General features: G+C 41.3%; 1 protein-coding gene across 1 annotated transcript in view; it reads left to right on the top strand.

Moving 5' to 3' along the window:
* The window catches only part of LOC149140774 (integrator complex subunit), a 232979-nt gene that overhangs the window by 132969 nt on the left and 82012 nt on the right, over positions 1-17998 (top strand). The window contains exons 7-8 of the mRNA XM_089447315.1: positions 14892-15012; positions 15197-15282. Coding sequence (XP_089303441.1) covers positions 14892-15012; positions 15197-15282 — 207 coding nt within the window. The remainder of the gene's footprint in view (positions 1-14891; positions 15013-15196; positions 15283-17998) is intronic.

Below are 17998 nucleotides of genomic sequence, written 5' to 3'. Positions count from 1 at the left end.
GCCAAGGAGGATGTTGAAGATTAAGTTTGGGCATATTTTTATATTGGGTTATCCTTCCAGCTCGAACTACAGACCTAAGGAACAGTGACCTATTGTAACTCTGCAGACCTATCGATAGTCATCTTGTAAAGGCTCAGATTTGTTGAAGAACTCGGATTTACAAGAGCTCGGATCTACACCTGTGACAACCCCCTGTGGAGAAGCTTCGAGCCACAAGTCTCGGAGACCAGACCTGTGGACAACTACCACTACAAAAGCTCGAAAGCTTAAGGTCAAACCTATTGGAGGCTCGTTGAAACTCGGACCAATAATAAACCTTAAAGAAAAGTCACTTGATTTGGTTCGGACCTGTCGAAGTATTTCTGAGGTGGTTCAGTGATTTAGACAGACTTCTGAAGAGGCTCAGATTTGTGGTGGAGGCCTTGTTGCAGACTTTTAGGACCTACATTGTTCTCGGACCTGTGGACAGGTGGTCGAAAAATTATTTGTAGGGCTCGGTCTACAAATCAACAGTCACCTGTGGGTTACACACCATTCAGACCCGTGGAACCTTGGCACACACATAAGCTTGGCACTGTGGCTTGATTGGTGAAGGTTTGGACCAATTATAGCTCAGACTTGTGGTAAACTTATCTTTGACACTTCAGACTTAAAACCTCTGGACAATGAAGAACTCATGGCCTTGAACAATGAAGGATTGAAGGCTTGAACAATGATGAATTTGGAGGCGTGAAACAATAAATAATTTGGGGCTTGAATAGTGAAGATCTTGGAGATTTGGAATAGTGAAGAAAGCTCTCATTCAGATCTTGGAGAGTGTACAAATTGGAAGTTTGGAGCAGTCTTGTGGAACAATTGTTTGACTATTGAAGTAAGTCGTTTATACATTCTGTTTATTAAAAGTTGAAGGGTTGAAGTCCTAGGTGTTGGTGCCTCATAAAAACAAGGTTGGGGCCTTGTGAAAGATAGGGTTGGAGCCCTAGAGGTTAGAGCCTCGTAAAGCCCAAGTTGGAGCTTGGTGGATTGAAGGGTTGGAGCCCTCAACATTATTGTACTCAATCTATTGTAAAAAGAGGATTGGTGTTGTCATCTGTTCTTAATAAAATCCCCATTACATACTTTCTGGTTGTAATTGTGAAAAATCTTAACTGGCATTAATTATAACAATTGAATGAAATACTGATTCTCCCCCCTCTCAGTATTTCAACAACATGGTTCAGGTTCGAGTTCGACAAGGATAAAATTTGATTCAAATTAGAATGTTTCAGTAAAATTCGAATAAGGTTTGCAATTAGATTCCTCCATTATATATTTTCAAAATATAATGTTTTTATAACATATTATATATATTTGTATTTTATAAATAAAAAATAGCATCTAATATATTTATATATAATATTTATCACACTTAATATATAAAATGGTTTATAACATATGATAGACAAGATACTTTTAACATTATATATAATATACAAAACACTTTATACAATTATCACATAAAATATAAACCTATGTATTTAATAAATATATAATTTAAAGCTTACTTATCCTACACTCTATGAAAAAAATTACCTCATAAATAAAACTATCACGACTCGCCCACTATTCATTTGCACATTAACCAATATAGTTGCACGATCATCATAATATTCACTCGCATAGTCACTCGATAGTAGGAATACTTGCCAGGTTTTATATCTCTCATTTTGTTAGTTTATGGAGCTCGGACAAGTGTTCTAGTCTCAGATGGTGTCTATGAGACTAAGGAACACAATGGATTGATTATCTCTAATACCTAGAAAAAGATTCTAAGGAAAAATGCCTTAACTAGAATTCATTAGCCAATTTATTAATTTTCCTAAGTTTAACTTAGGGAAATGACTTAATTAATCAGGTTTAATTGAGGTAAATCGATTTGCTCTAGTGACTTCTAGAAAAGTCATTTGAAGGGGTCAAGATAGCTGTTCCAACAGATCCAACACAACTTGCAACATACGAGGAGGATGCCAAGGCAAGGAGGATAATCCTTGATGGAATCAAAGACCATATAGTTCCGCATATCACTGAGTTAGATAGAACAAAGAAAATGTGGGACGCAATTTTGAAACTATTCCAGGATGCTACCACTAATAGGAAGCTACTTCTTAGAGAAAAGCTGAGGAATACCAAAATGAACAAGGGAGAAGATGTTACAGTCTACCTCACTAGGCTTAGATTGGTAAAGGACGAGTTAGCTATAGCGGGAGATAAACCAGATAATGATGAGATGGTGCATAGAACGCTGAATGGCTTTATGAAGCAGTGGGGTGCTTTTGTCCAAGTCATTAGTGGATGAGACACATTACCAGATCGATTATGGAGCAATTTCACTTAGGAGTATTTGAGACTCGGTCTTGTCAGTGCCAGTAATGGTAGAACTCAAAAGAGTGAGGAGCTGCATGTTGAAATTTCTAAGTGTTACCCGTTAGAAATTTTATCCGTATTCTTCTGTTTTATTTCTCCTACTTGTTAATTATAGACAAGTTATTTAAACATATAAACATCGAAATAAACACAATACTGTCTCAACCATCTACAGATCAACAACTGAAAGAATTAGCAAACACACAAGTGACACCGTTATTTTTGGACAACTCGTCCCTAGAAAAACCCAACTTGTGAAAATCGGTGCAAGAATTTTGAAGGTTTATTTATTATGCAGTATATCCTTGAGTACAATTGGGTGCTAAACTGGCTTACCCGATAGAGAAAAATAACTAGTAGTAATACCTCTCTATTCAGGAGCAGTATTCATAAAATCTGCCCCACGAAACCCTCTCCAGCACAACTGAAGCACTGTGTCAGCCCTCCTAGCCTCGGCGTCAGCCTCAGAACCCTTTACGTCAGCCCTCTGAGGCACTGCGTAGCCTCTGGGACCCGCTGCGTCAGTGTTGCTGCCCTCTGCGTGGATGACGCAGGCCCTTTGGCCTTTGCGCTGTCTCTGCGAGGCTTTGCGTGGCCTGCTCTAGCTTCTGTGTCTGCCTCTCTGCCTCTGCACTGGTCTCTTAGCACTATCTCTGCCTCTCTGTCCAACACTCACTGCCCCTCGTTGTTGATCACATATTCAACTTTACTTAGCAACCCCGCTTTAGTAAATCAAATGATTGATCACTCTGGTGTGTCCTCCAATTGACCCTCAAGCCTCCTCTTATACTTTTCCTATTGGTCCTTCAACAGCTGAGATTACATCTCTAATCAACTGCTAAGATTATTTTTGACTTGATCCATGTCTTTTGGAACCTTCTTACCCAATTTTATATTAATACCCATTAATATTTTATTTTTCCTAAGTTTAGACTTAGGAACTCCATTAAAAATATTAATTATTTTAATATCTCCTAAACCGGGTAGAATCTGCCCAAACCATTTTGGGTCTTGGAGATCTCATGTGCTTTAGCCTCTCCACCAATTTTCATGGCTAGAGCACATCCGATGCTACCCCAAATCAACACCCCCTTGTAGCAAGGACTGTGCTCTAGTAATACTCCATACTGAGCATCACTCTGATTATACGACACGGTACCTGTGCTGATGCTAGGCCTCCTCACCCAACATCCTCTGCATTGCTGCATCTTGTACTGTTGCCCATGGCTCTGCCACTTCCACTGCTGCATCCGTACAACAGCTCCCTCTACATTCGTGCTGCTGCTGGTCCTTTCTCCCAACACTGCATTTGCAACCCCCTCTCATCATGCTGCATCGTGCTACTACATTGCAACTCAGTTATTGAGAAGTAAGTCACTGATCCACCCAACTACTAACATCCCTGTCGGGCTAGAAACACTCCTAATGTTGAAGCTCTCTCTGCCGCTATCAAGTGCTCCCTCTTGCCTCTGCGCTGTTGCAACAACTCCTTGTCTCTCGCACTGTTGCAAACCTCTCTGTGATTCCCGCACTGTTGCAACCTCCTTTGTGCCTCTCGCACTGCTGCAGCTTGCTAGCCTTGCGTTGCCTGGGGACTCCTACACTGTAGCACTCTCTGCTGCTTCATCTGCATCCCTCTCTACTGACATTCGCCAGTCTTGCTACTTCTCACTTCAGGGCTCCCGTAGCAAGGATCTGATCCAAGAATTTGGGCACCTCAAGGATCCTACCCCTCATCGCTTGTAGTCCTCCTGACTACAGCTCGATGTCTCCCCACCTCTTCTCTAGAGGTAAGTGAGCACTCATGGCACAAGCGTCATCCTCCTCTACCTCCTTTTCTACCTTCACTGGTGCTGCTTTAGAGTCAGACGCCTCTCCCTTGTTCTTCTTCCTCGGACACTGGTTCGCATAATGACCCAGTTCCCCACAGTGGAAGCACTTGACCTTGGAGAGGTCCTTTTTCTTCCTCTTCTCCTGCTTCCCCACAGATGCCAGAGATGCATCTTCTTCCTCTTCCTTCTTGATCCAGACTCTTTTGCTGCTACTTCCTGCTTTGCTCAGGCGTCTGGTCTCTTCTTGGCGAAGAGTCGCCCATAATTCTTCCAAATCTTGAAGATTCGCCCTGCCTAGTGTGCTGTAGACAAATGTCTCCCACTGCTTGGAGACTGCGTTTAGTGCGGTCCTCACCATCAACTCCTGATCCAATGTGGCCCCTACGGAAGTCAGTTGGTCCTGGATCTCCTTCAACTGACCGAGGAAGTGATCTATCTGCTCCCCCTTCTGCATCTGGTATGACCGTAGTTGATTCTCAAGTAACATCTTCCTCTGCACGAAAGTATGCTGGTACAACGTCTTCAAGGTGTCCCACATTTCCTTTGCCGTATCGACAATATGTTGGACCACATGATCCTTGACCCCATCAAGGATGATGGATTTCGCCTTGGCCATTGCCTCCTCTTACTTCTCATTATCAACCGGGTCAACTAGGATAGCCACTGTTCTCAAAGCGAAGGCCTTGATGCGATGTCTGTCTAGAATGGACAAGATCCTGGCCTTCCAGAATCCAGACCACAAAGTTGGATGCCCCATCTAGCCTGTCCTGATCCCTCAGTCCATTCATGGCCATCTCTCTGCTCTTCTCGTCGACTCATCCGAGTCTCTCTACTTCCCTCTGAAAGTTCTCTGTTCGTCTCCTGCTGAGTCTCTCTACTACCCGCCTGGAAGTTCTTTGCCGGACTCCCTCTGAGTCTCGATTTCCCTCCTGGAAATCGCCTACCAACCGTCGAGTCGCACCTCTCTGATCTCCTTTGCACCTGCGACACTGATCTGGATTCCTTGTTTAGAAATCCACCTCGGTAGCGATTCCCTCTACCTTGGTTTTTCCCTGTTAGGTACTGTTTTGCCCACAACACCCCACCAGCTCCACTCCTCGCAAACTACCCACAGCCTCCTATGCCTCAGCAACTGAAGGACTGAGCCTCTAGGCTATGTGCAATCCCAACATTAGCTGAAATGCTCTCCTAGCCAACTTTGTCAACCCTCCTAGTCTCTGCATGGCTCTGCGTGAGCCCTTTTCTGCCCTCCTCAGCCTCTGCGTTGGCCTCTCTCTAGCCCGGACTGATGACGTAGTCCCTCTCCGTCAACCCTTCTTATGTCGCTTTCTACAAGGAACAACTTCTATCACTTGGAACAACTGTTTTTTGCTGCAAATGCTCTGCTTCAACTGGTGCCTTCAACTCTCCTGTGATCTGCAACCATCCTCTGATACCATGTTGAAATTTCTAAGTATTACCTGTTAGAAATTTTATCTGTATTCTTCTGGTTTATTTCTCCTACTCGTTAATTAGGAACAAGTTATTTTAACATATAAACATCGAAATAAACATAATACAGTCTCAATCATCTACAGATCAACAACTGAAAGAATTAGCAAACACACAAGTGACACCGTTATTTTTGGACAGCTCGTCCCCGGAAAAACCCAACTTGGGAAATCCAGTGCAACAATTCTGAGGTTTTATTTATTATGCAGTATATCCTTGAGTACAATTGGGTGCCAAACTGGCTCACACGATAGAGAAAAATAACCGGCAGTAATACCTCTTTATTCAGAAGCAGATATTCATAAAATCTGCCACATGAAACCCTCTCCAGCACAACTTAAGCAGAATAATACCTGTCTATTCAAAAGCAGATATTTAAAAAATCTGCCACATGAAACCCTCTCTAGCACAACTGAAGCACTGTGTCAGCCCTCCTGGTCTCTGCGTCAGCCTCAGAACCCTCTGCGTCAGCCCTCTGAGGCACTGCGCAGCCTCTGGGACCCTCTGCGTCACTCCTGCTGCCCTTTGCGTGGATGACGCAGGCCCTCTGGCCTCTGCACTGTCTTTGCTGGGCTCTGCGTGGCCTGCTCTGGCTTTTGCATCTGCCTCTCTGCCGCTGTGTTGGTCTCGGCACTATCTCTACCTTTCTGTCCAGTACTCACTGCCCTTCGTTGCTGATCACTGATTCGTCTTTACTTAGCAACCCCTCTCTAGTAAATCGAATGACTGATCACTCTGGTGTGTCCTCCAATTGACCCTCAAGCCTCCTCTTATATTTTTCCTGTTTTATATTAATACCCATTAATATTTTATTTTTCCTAAGTTTAGACTTAAGAACTCCATTAAATATATTAATTATTTTTATATCTCCTAAACCGGGTAGAATCTGCCCAAACCATTTTTGGGTCTTGGAGATCTCATGTGCTTTAGCCTCTCCACCAATTTTCATGGCTAGAGCACATCCGATGCTACTCCAAATCAACATTGCAGGAGAACATGGTCCTAGCAAGAAAAGGAAAAGCGAAGAAGGGGTACAACAAGAGATCGAACCCAAAAGATGAGAAGAAGAAGAAGGACCTTTCCAAGGTGAAATGCTATGGCTGTCATGAGTTCGACCGCTATGTCAACAATTTTCCGCACAGGAATATTGAGAAGAAGGGCAAGAAGCAAACAATAGCTTCAACAAGTGCAGATGAATTCTCTAGCAAAATGGATCAGGAATTCACACTTATTGCTTGCCTATCTAGCTCGACCTCACAGGGTGTTTGGTATATAGACAATGGGGCGTCATTTCACATGATAGGAGTTAGAGAGTACATCTCCAACTATAAGGAGGAGGACATTAGATTCCAGATTCAAATGGGGAATATGGCCAAGTGCAATCGAATTACAAGAGGGACTATTCTGTTAAATATGGAGAATGGCAAGCCGATTTTCATTTCATGATGTGTTGCATGTGTTGTGCTTGGGTATGAACATGATTTACATATCTATCAAGATAAAGGGTACGATCTACTCTTTAGGGGGCACAAATATTGATTAGGCACAAGGATTGGAAATCGCCTATAGTGATTGGATTTAGGAGCGTCTAGTTGTACAGGTTGCAGATGGATACTCCTAAGGCACTAGTTAACAACAATAATCCGAGGAATCAGGGGGAGCTATGACATAGGAGGATGGGCCATATACATCATGGAGCACTTAGATTGCTTCATGAGACCATGACAAGTGTTCTAGATGTGAGCACAGTGCATGTCGACACTTGCAGGGGATGTGTGTTGGGGAATTTTCTGAAAGCATTCTTTCCAAGGAGTGACACCAGATCAAAGGGTATTATTGACTTAGTGCATTCAAATATATATGGCCTGATGTCTACGGAGTCTCTCAGGGGCTTCGAGTACTTTGTTACTTTTATCGATGATTTCTTCAGGAAGACTTGGATATACTTACTAAAGACCAAGGATGAGTTCTACGGTCGCTTTCAGGAGTTCAATGCTCTAGTAGAAAATGCGACAAGCATGAACATCATGGTTTTTTGGTCAGACAATGGAGGTGAGTATACAGGAAAGGAGTTCCAGGAGTTTTGTACCAGGGCAGGAATCAAGAGAGAGTGGACGGTTCCTTACAACCCACAACAAAATGGGTTTGTTGAGAGGAAGAATCGTTCTATTTCGGAGGCAGTTAGAGCTATGCTGTATGACTAGGATCTACCACGCTACTTATGAGCAGAGGCATGCAGAACGACAATTTACATTCAGAATAGGGTTCCACATAAAGCATTGGGCAAGATGACACCAGAGGAAGCATTCACAGGGAAGAGGCTTGATGTCAGTCATTTCAGGATATTTGGCAGGTTAGCGTATTATCATTCGAGGAGATATACGTTCCAAGCTAGATCAGACTGTAGAGAGGGGGTACTTTGTGGGGTACAACGAGACCTCAAAGGCATATTAGATTTTCATTCCAGGGGTCAGATGGATTATAGTGAGAAGAGATGTGAAGTTCCTAGAGGACACGACATACAGGAGGTCCAGAGATTTGCTAGCAGCTGATGATCAGAGTGAGCAACCAACAAAAGATCCTAAAGTTGAGCAGTTGGATCAGGGACAACAGAGCACAAATACAATTACCAGTACGAGCATAGGCTCAAGTGCAAGAGTACTTGAAACTTCACAGAGTATGAAGCAGCAGATGCAATAGATCAGGGAGATGCATCAAGGGGATATAGAGGTGGATATTCCATCTTCTATAGTTGGCAGGAGGAGCCGTGAGGTTCAATAAACACTCAGGGATGCACAGGAGATTGTTGGAGCTCCTAATACGAGCAGTAGGCAATAAAGACAACTAGAGAGGTACACTGGCTACATTGCATTGGTCAGTTAGTTAGTTGATAACATGCCTTCCAGCTATCAAGAGGTCTCACAACAACAAGTATGGTGGGATGCGATGGTTGTGTATACCTCAATCATGAAAATGATGTGTGGGAAGTTGTGCCTAGGTCGACAGTTACAACGGTGTTGGATCACACTGGATCTATAAGATCAAGCATGGTGTAGATGGTAGCATCAAAAAATACAAGGTAAGGTTCGTGGCCGAGGGGTTCTCTCAGAAGGAGGGGATAGAATAGGAGGAGACATTCACTCCTATGGCCAGGCATACTTCTGTACGAGTTGTGATCTCATTAGCATCATAGATGGGATGGAAGATCCATCAGATGGATGTCAAGGCGACGTTCCTTAATGGGGAGCTGGAATAAGAGGTATACATAGAGCAACGAAAGGGCTTTGTGGCACACAACAGTGAGACCCACGTGTGCAGGTTGAAGAGAGCATTGTACGGGCTCAAGCAGGCTCCCAGGGCATGGTATGAACACATTGATAGGTACTTGTAGGGCATGGGCTTCGTGAAGAGTGAGGTGGATGCCAAGCTCTACTACTTGGTGGTTGGGGGTGAGATTCTCATTCTTGTCTTGTACGTGGATGACTTGTTTCTAACAGGTTCACTGAGGCTCATAAAGGAGGGCAAGAGGCATCTTGGAGTTGAGTTCGAGATGAAGGATTTGGGCTCATGCACTACTTTCTAGGCATGGAGGTGTGGTAGATAGATGGTGATATTTTCCTTGGACAAGGGAAATACTGCATCGAGATCATGAGGAGTTTCTTGATGGAGGTCTACAACCATGTCTACACCCATGATCACAAATTGGAGGAAGGTAGATGCATCCAGGGAGAAGGATGTAGACCCCACCTTATATAGATGGTTGATTGGCTTCCTTATGTATTTGGTCAACACGAGGCTAGATATATCCTATGCAGTAAACTCTCTTAGTCAATTCATGGTGGAATTTAAGGGAGTGCATTGGATAACAACGAAGCATGTGCTGAGATACTTGCATTGTACAATTGAGTATGGGATTAGGTATGCTCAAGGTGATGGTATCAGGTTGGTGTGCTATATTGATGCACATTGGGCATGTAATGCAATGGATCGAAAGAACACTTCAGGGTGCTGCTTCAACATGGGATCAAGAGTTGTTTCTTGGTACAGTCAGAAGCAAAAGTTTGTGGCACTGAGTTTGTAGAGGCAGAGTGCATAGCAACAAGCATGGCTACATGTGAGGCCATATGGCTTCAAAAGCTACTGGTATCCTTGTTTGGTAAGAGGGTAGAGACGACAATGATACATTGCGACAATCAAAGTTGCATCAGGTTGGCTGAGAATTCGTTGTTTCAGGAGAAGTCCAAGCACATAGACATCAGGTACCACTCCATTAGGGATTTTGTGCAACACAGGATTGTTCAACTGCAGTACACACCCATAGATGAGTAGGTAGCAAATATATTGACGAATGCTTTGGGGAAGGTGTGATTCATCTTCTTCAGAGACAAGTTGGGTATTATGTAGAACACCTTCCTTGCTAAGAGGGAGTGTTAGTTTACGCAGGTCGGACAAGTGTTCTAGTCTCAGATGATGTCTATGAGGCTAAGGAACACAGTGGACTAATTATCTCCAATACCCAAAAAAAAGTTTCTAAGGAAAAATGCCTTAATTAGAATTAATTAGCTAGTTTATTAATTTTATAAGTTTAACTTAGGGAAATGGCTTAATTAATCAGGATTAATTGAGGTAAATCAATTTTCCTCTAGTGACTTCTAGAAAAGTCATTTCAAAAGGTCAAGATGATCTTAGCCATTGATTGAGATTAGATTATGGCAGTTTATTGCTCAATGAGAGATTATAAGATGAAATTGATGGGCATTTGGAGAACACATCAGAGTCACAAATTTGCAGTGATAGCAAGGGTGCAGTGATAACGTGGAGGACACTAGAGGTTTCAACATGAAAATTGAGAGAATTTCCAGAGGAATTATTCACAAAGATTCTAGTTATTTCGATAGGGGGAAGAAGGCCAAATTAATTTTGTAGAGAGGTCGCATTAGCCAGTGCGAGTTGTTGGGCAGTTGTTTGATTTCCAGTTACAGGAGGAAGCGCAAGTTGTTGGAGGCAAAGAATATTGTGAGAACAAATTTCTGGAGGCAGTGCAAGTTCTAGAAGAGGCAATACACATTTCCAATTTTACTAGTGCATGTTGCTGGAGGAGGTGTGAGTTTCATAAAGGAGGGCTGAGTTTGATTGCTGATGGTTGATTTGGCTAGTAGAAGTGGAGAAGAGATATTATCGGAGCTTTGCTAGTAAGAGGCATGCAGTCTATGTAATTCTCAATTGCTGAAGATTTATTAATAAAATAAACCTTCATCTTCTGCACTAGTTTTCCCTGCATTGGGGTTTTTTCGAGGGACATTTGTCCACAAATATCAGTGTCGATTCTTTTGTGTGTGTGCAATATTTTCCCAGTTCTTGTGATTTTTTTTTGAAGTTGCAGTAGTGTTTTATTAGGTATTTGCTGCATATAAATTGCAAAAGAGAAATATCTTTTCAGATAGGTGAATAATAAATAGTAAGTGCAATAGTATTAAAAATTTCACATATTCAAGTGAAAATGTAGGTCAACAAAACTCTGTGGTATTTTCTTTCGAGCCTTTGTTTTTCATCTAGCTAATCAGGCCAACAAAACTCTGTGGTATTTTCTTTCAGGTTTTCGTTTTATAGTTGACGAATGTCTAACAAAATTGATGGTGTTTTCATTCGAGTTTTTTAATAACCAAAAATTAAAAAGGGTTTTCGTTATTCAACCAACAAATTCGTAAAAGCTCTTTCAATCTCCACTGGCGAATTTCATTGTTGAACTTAAACGTTTATGTTTTTCTTGAGATTTGTTGAATTTCGAACCTCAAGGTTCGGCTTCGACGAACCCTATGACATAGCTTAGCACAAGGGCTACAACCAGAGCAGTGATAGAAGACAAGGAGTGGGAAGCTCCGAAGTTTGAGTAGCTCAAAGGGATTCAACTTTTAGGTGTAAGAGGGGAGGAGCAGTTGACAAATTTCCCCAAATCTGTCCCAATTTTGTCAAGAAGGTCTCTTGGTATTAGATGACCTTACAGGATGTTTAGGAGTAGGAGGCTTCTAGGAAGCAGGCCAAGGGCAACAAGATTTCGAGGATGTTTCTAGACCAGATGGTAGAGAAGGCTTCCAGTTTAGAGGGAGCAGCCAAGTCAATAGATGTAGTCCTAGGATCAAAGTCAGTTCCAGGTGGCATAAGTGCCTCCCTTGCTAAGAGGGAGTGTTGATGTTTGAAGCTCGGGTAGGTACTTCTGCACATGCCTAAGTGTCTAGGCAGCCAAAAGTCGCCCAAAGTATCCTTAGACACTTGTTGTAGTGTGAGCAAGGTGTTTTTGTAACTTAACCTAAGTTAGACTTAGGAAAAGCACACGATTATTATGTTGGCTTATTGAGCTAAAGTAAACTTAGGAAAAATAAAGTAAATTACTTTAGTGATTTTGTTTTAATCTTAGCCCTCTATCTCAAGTGAGGCGAGACCTAATCTTGGCCGTCAATCACTTTGCAGATTATGGTTAGGGATTTAACTTAATGTAAAGTTATAAAAGCAAGGCTAGGAAGAAGACACACCATACAAAGACACAAGATTTAGAGAGGTATCTCAGTGAGTGTGTTGGGTCTGAGGAAGGGGCATGAAGGAGATCCAAATCAACCAAGGAGGGTTTGATCAACTAGATCAGATCCAATGTTTTATGTAATCCTTTAGTTGGGCCATTTTCCTAGGAAGGGAGGCCAGGTAAGTTCAGAATTTAATGAAGAACCCTGATTGGGCAGGATCTGTGTCATTTTTGTGATTGAGTTTGGTACATTTTGTTTTTTGCCGAAATTACTGTAAATACCCTAACTGTGATTTTATTAATAGACGTAATTCTGCTCGGAACTGCCGGATTGCTAGTGTAAGAAAATCTAACACTAAACCATATTAATCAGGTTATAAGGAGAGAACTCCTACAAGTGCAGCTTCAATTAAGTTCCCATAATATTATTTGATTAATGAGTTGAACTCTTGTTGACAACCTTTAATACTTTGGTAGATCTATCAATATGAGAATCAAATATAATTGCCTATTCTAAAATGGCAGATGGTCATAGTGAATTAAGGAAAAATCTGCCAACATTTTGTACTTGGGAAAAATGCAACTGCTGGTTTGTGGCACGAGTTGTTATTTAACATTGCTTTTGTGTTTTTGTTGACTATAGGGAAGGATGATCAACAACCTAAGGAATAAAATAATCTATATTCCAGTTGTATGGATTAGTTTATAATGGCTAATATGTGTTACAAAGTGTTATGAGTTATTGTCATAAAGGGCTGTGTCATGTGATGACACTCCATGTATTCTGTGCAATGTGAGAGGACATAATGTCATAAATAAGAAAGAATTATTAATCCTGAAAGAATTATTAATGGGATGACTCTTATGATTGTTGTTCTATTCCATGTGCACTATGCTTGTGTATAGATAGATAAATTGTCACTGAGAGGCACACAGAGACACCTGGTTTTTGTGATTGCTGCAGAGCTTGTAAACATTATATAACCTAAGAATTGAATAAGATGAAAACATCACTACAACATGAGAGGTAGAGTGACCAACCATAAACTTGAGTTTGGGGTGTGTCTCTAGACATACTGAGTATGCATCCCCATGTACTAGAAGCTTGGTGTAACCTAGGTAAAATCATTAATGTGCACCTAAGAAGAGGGGAGGCTTTGCGAATCTGTACAGGAGTGCATTGTTGGTAGCCATGGTGGCTATAGTATTAGTGCCACACTTGTTTGAAGAGTGTATTAACAGCCAACACATTGGAAGGGAAATGAGTGAAAGGTTCCAAGAAAGCTCTTAGTGAAAAAGAGAAAACATTGATGTTTTACAAGAAGCATCAGAAGTAAAAGAGATTTTGGATGAATACTCTGCAGTTCCTAGAAGAAATGTTGATATTTCAGGACAGATTGTCTGAACATCAAATAAGGGATAGTTTCTGATTACCAACGACTTTAGTGCAAATAGAAAATGTTGTGAAAGAGAGAAGATGGCTGTTATCTCTTCACTTCCTCAATACTATTGGTGCATAAGATTGTACCGGAGAGTAAAAATAGCACTTAACTGGTATGATATATTGCATGTGACTCTTGCAGCTATTTTAAACTGAAATGACATGCATTTATAGAGATTTGGTCTAGGGACAAAGTTGTGACGAGTGTCCATAAGCACAAGACTTGCCAATCTGTTGACTTGACTCATCTGCAAATTCTAGCCATGCTCAATAGACATATAAGCTATCTGCCTTACTTAAGAGTCCCCGCAAGCCATCTACAGAACTGAACAGGCATCACAAACTCTTGCATAGCAAAGAATAATCCAAACGTGTTATTTGTCTACATATCTGCAATTCATCAAAAGACAGCATTGGAGGTTATTTTAGTATCGTTGGAGACTCCCAGATTAAAGTAATAGTATCTTTAGTGAACTATAGAGTAAGTCTTCCATTGTTGGGCTGCTCAATATTATTCTTGACGACAGTGTATGTTTTTAGGAGGGCCCATTAGAGGTTCTGTGGCTACTTGTTTAACTAGTTCTTTAATTCTGCAATGTTCAATATGACATTATTTTCCAGGTTTTTCTCATTGTAGACCCAGGGATTGTCTTGGACAGCATGAGTTCTGATCTGTGCTATTGCTCAGAACTTAAGCAACTCCTACAGTTAATAATTCTGAATGCGAAATAACTGGACTAGACTGAGACTAGCACATCTCATATAATATCTGCACAACACTTGTTCAAATGCATTGTAGTGCTTTGAGGAGAGCATATTATGAGTCCTAATATTCTGACTGAGTAAAGCAAGCCAAATCCCCTTGCAGGATGCTTGTTTGTAATTTGTGGCTCTTTATCCAATTAAAGCACAGTGATTGTCCTACTAGAATGCTTGATTGAGGTAAGTAATGTATATCTGTATGAACAAGGTGTATAGTAGATCATCCAGTTGTGGCTTTTTATGGTTTCTCAACCACCCTTGATTAATATTGATCACAAATGTGTTGATTTAAAAAGGGATGCTCTTGTTATGTTTGACTATTATTAGTGGTCAGATACAATTGGGTTCTTTTCTCAGTTTCCTCCTGTATTTTAACTTTCTTTTTGATATTTACACAATAGTTGTGATCCTAATATACGAAGGCACTAATAGCATCTTAAACCAGGGATGCTTGGCAGGAACCATGTATAGTGTTTGCTTCCCACTGGAGTCTACGAACTGGACCAAGTGTACATTTGCTTCATCAGTGGCATCAAAATCCAAACTGCTTGCTTGTTATGGTAGAAGTATGTTTAATTCCAATGTATTTCCCACGATGTTTGTTTCTGGACGAATATACTTTTTGGAAGATCATCTTGATTTGTGTTTATTAAGAATTTCATAGTTTGTAGCTCCAACCAGAGATTGTATTCGCATAAAAACCATGTATGCCAATGATATATTTCTTGTGCTCTTAAATTCTGTTTTCAGGCCATGCTGGACATCGATGTGGTACTTTCTCCATTCAAGCCAATGACAATGCAACTTCTTCAGTGCCCATTTCTATCAGGACTGAGGTAAATTTACTATACTTGCTATTCTGCATCTCTATTGTCAATTTATTGTGACCCCAAGGGACATCTAACAGAATTACTTGCAACCACAACAACTTCTGCAATGGATCATTCCTGCATACATTCACTAGAATATGTTATGACAAATATTGAAGCGATCATATAATATCAGAAATGGATGTCCTATACAAATTTGCACAGTAAATTTTGGCAGATAAGATATGTTTATTAAAGTCCAACAAATGACCAAAACTAGGTCAACAGGACTGCTCAGTTCATAACAGACGGTTGATAGTGGGAGTGCAAAGGTCAATCCTATAAGAGAAAAGAAACAGTAATCTATCATATCTAAACTCCACTGGTGCAAAGCCAAAGTAAAATACAGTGCTCTGGAAGAGGGTACAAGGAAAATACCCTCAAGGATCAAAATGCCTGACATCGAAAGGGGGGGGCTGTCCTTAGCTGAAATATCCACTATTGAGTGTGCAACTCTACTACCATTTGTGGTTGAAGGATGTATACTTTGGATGAAGGACTGGCTGGAAGATTTGGACCCAGCCTGTGGAATGTTTCTCTCTACAAGAGGTGGCCCTGGTTCCAAGTCAGCAACTCCATAGGGATCTCGCTCTTGGGGGGTGGATTGCCTCCCAGGGTTTGACAGATCTGGGGGCTGAGATGGTTCTTTTGTTTGCTGCCTCTTGGTGTCCCTGTCCACTACTATGCAATATATCAACACCAAATATTCATTAGAAGTAGTCTATAGTACTATACAACTATAAACTGAACTACATGTAGCTTTACCAACTAAAAATAACAATTTATTGACTACCATCGCCAACTCGAATATCTGAATTATCAAAATGATCCAGGTGGATATCAATGGCCACCCACCTATTCCACTAGCCCACGACACAATTTCCCTATTTTGGCAATTCTCTATTTTTGGCAGTTTTTAGGTCCCAAACTTCTGGAGCTGTTTTGAGGCCCTAAATTGTGTTTTTTTGGAGAAATAGGCCTTTGCCAGTCGAAAATTGTACTCTTTGGATATACCTTTCCAATGGCCTACCACACACGCTAAATGGAGATCACATGCCAATGTTATAACCCCAGGAAGTTGACGTTGCAACCTACCCCATCGGGGCCCATAAGCCTTTGGTGCTTCATCTCCTATGGTGAGGTTTTTGGATGTTTAGGGTTTCTCATTGCTTCTTGATGATAAAAGGGCCTCTGAGCCTCATTGTAACATTTTTTAGGAAGGTGCGTAGCCATCACATCTCTTCTCGGTGATAAGCTACCACCGTTCGAGCTAGCTTGTTTTCATTTTGCATGTATACATTTTCAACGTTTTCCATTTTTGAATTGAAGTCAAGTTTCATTGTATCTTTGTGTTTTAGTTATAAATCTATGCTTCATTTCATTCTCTTCATAAATTCAGATCAGTGGTATCAAAGCGGTCTGCTCTTTCTTTGTTTTTATGTGCATGTCTCGAACGAGGTCGGGGTATAAGGAGATTGGAATCGAATTGCTTGAGCCCTTGCAAGACTGTCCACAACGACCTTGATGACCTCCCATGGTAAAAGAAAGAAAGACGAGGGAGCAAGAGATCCCATCAAACTGTTACTTGAAGAAGCCCTCAAGCGAAAAAGGAATGAGATGATGGATAATTTTGCTCAGATCCTTCGGTAGATGCTAATAGGCAACATATCTTCAAGTGGCCACATTGGAGGCGTTGTCCCCTTTAAGGTACAAGTTAATTTTGATATTCCTATAATTGAAGGCTAGATTGATGCAGGTGCTCTAGAAAAATGGTTGAATCTACTAGAAAGATATTTTTCAGTCCATAACTTTCTTGATAGAGAAAAAATTACTTGTACACTCCTTAAGGCCGCCCCCTAAATCAAGAACTAGTGGGAAACTTAACGTGAGAAAAGGGCCACAAAGGAATCTGCACTATTTCAGTCACACCCACTTGGGACTCTTTTAGGGATGCTATTAAGGGACAATACAACCCTGTTCACAAATATCTTTCATGCCCTTCATAGTAAGCTAGGTATTAAGGACTCTGAGTGACATTTGGTGCTCAAGTACAGTGGCTGTCTACACAGATACATCCAGTCAGAAATGGAGTTTTTGGACATCTCCTCGCTTGTTGCAACATATCGATATGCTATCAAAACTGAGCAAAAATTTAAACAAAATAAGCGAGAGATTAGATTTGTGAATCCTTCATAGCAGAAGCAGGGCAAGGGCATTCCCAAACCGCAAAATAAAGCATAGAGCCAGTGTGGACCAACCCAGGACAACCCATTGAAGTTGCAAACAAAGAATGGCAACGGAAAGACGAAGAACGACACTAGAAAGTGGTGCGGGTTCCACAAGAGCCCCATGCATAACACCAATGAATGCTGCATAAAGTAGTCACTGGTGGTTGAGTTAAAAACTAAATAGTTAGACGAAGGTTCCGACTTTGAACTAAACCTAGACAAGGGGAAACAAAGCATTGAACCCAATGCCACTGTTGCCACCACGAAGGCCCAACAAAGTGAGCCCGAAGACCCAGAGGAAGGTAAGCATCTCTTTCACTCACAAATGTGGGTAAAGGGTGTTCTATTGCATTTCATTGTCGGTAGTGGGAGTCAAAAGAACGTCATCTTAACAATGGTCGTTAAGCGATTGGGCCTGCTACCAAGTTCCAACACCACACCCGCAACCATACACC

Source organism: Pinus tabuliformis, chromosome X, assembly GCF_031772625.1.
Source record: "Pinus tabuliformis cultivar Carrire ecotype Pingquan chromosome X, CPIR1, whole genome shotgun sequence".
Lineage (NCBI taxonomy): Eukaryota > Viridiplantae > Streptophyta > Pinopsida > Pinales > Pinaceae > Pinus > Pinus tabuliformis.
Note: the sequence above shows the minus strand (reverse complement) of the source record. Positions and strands in the feature narration are given on the sequence as shown.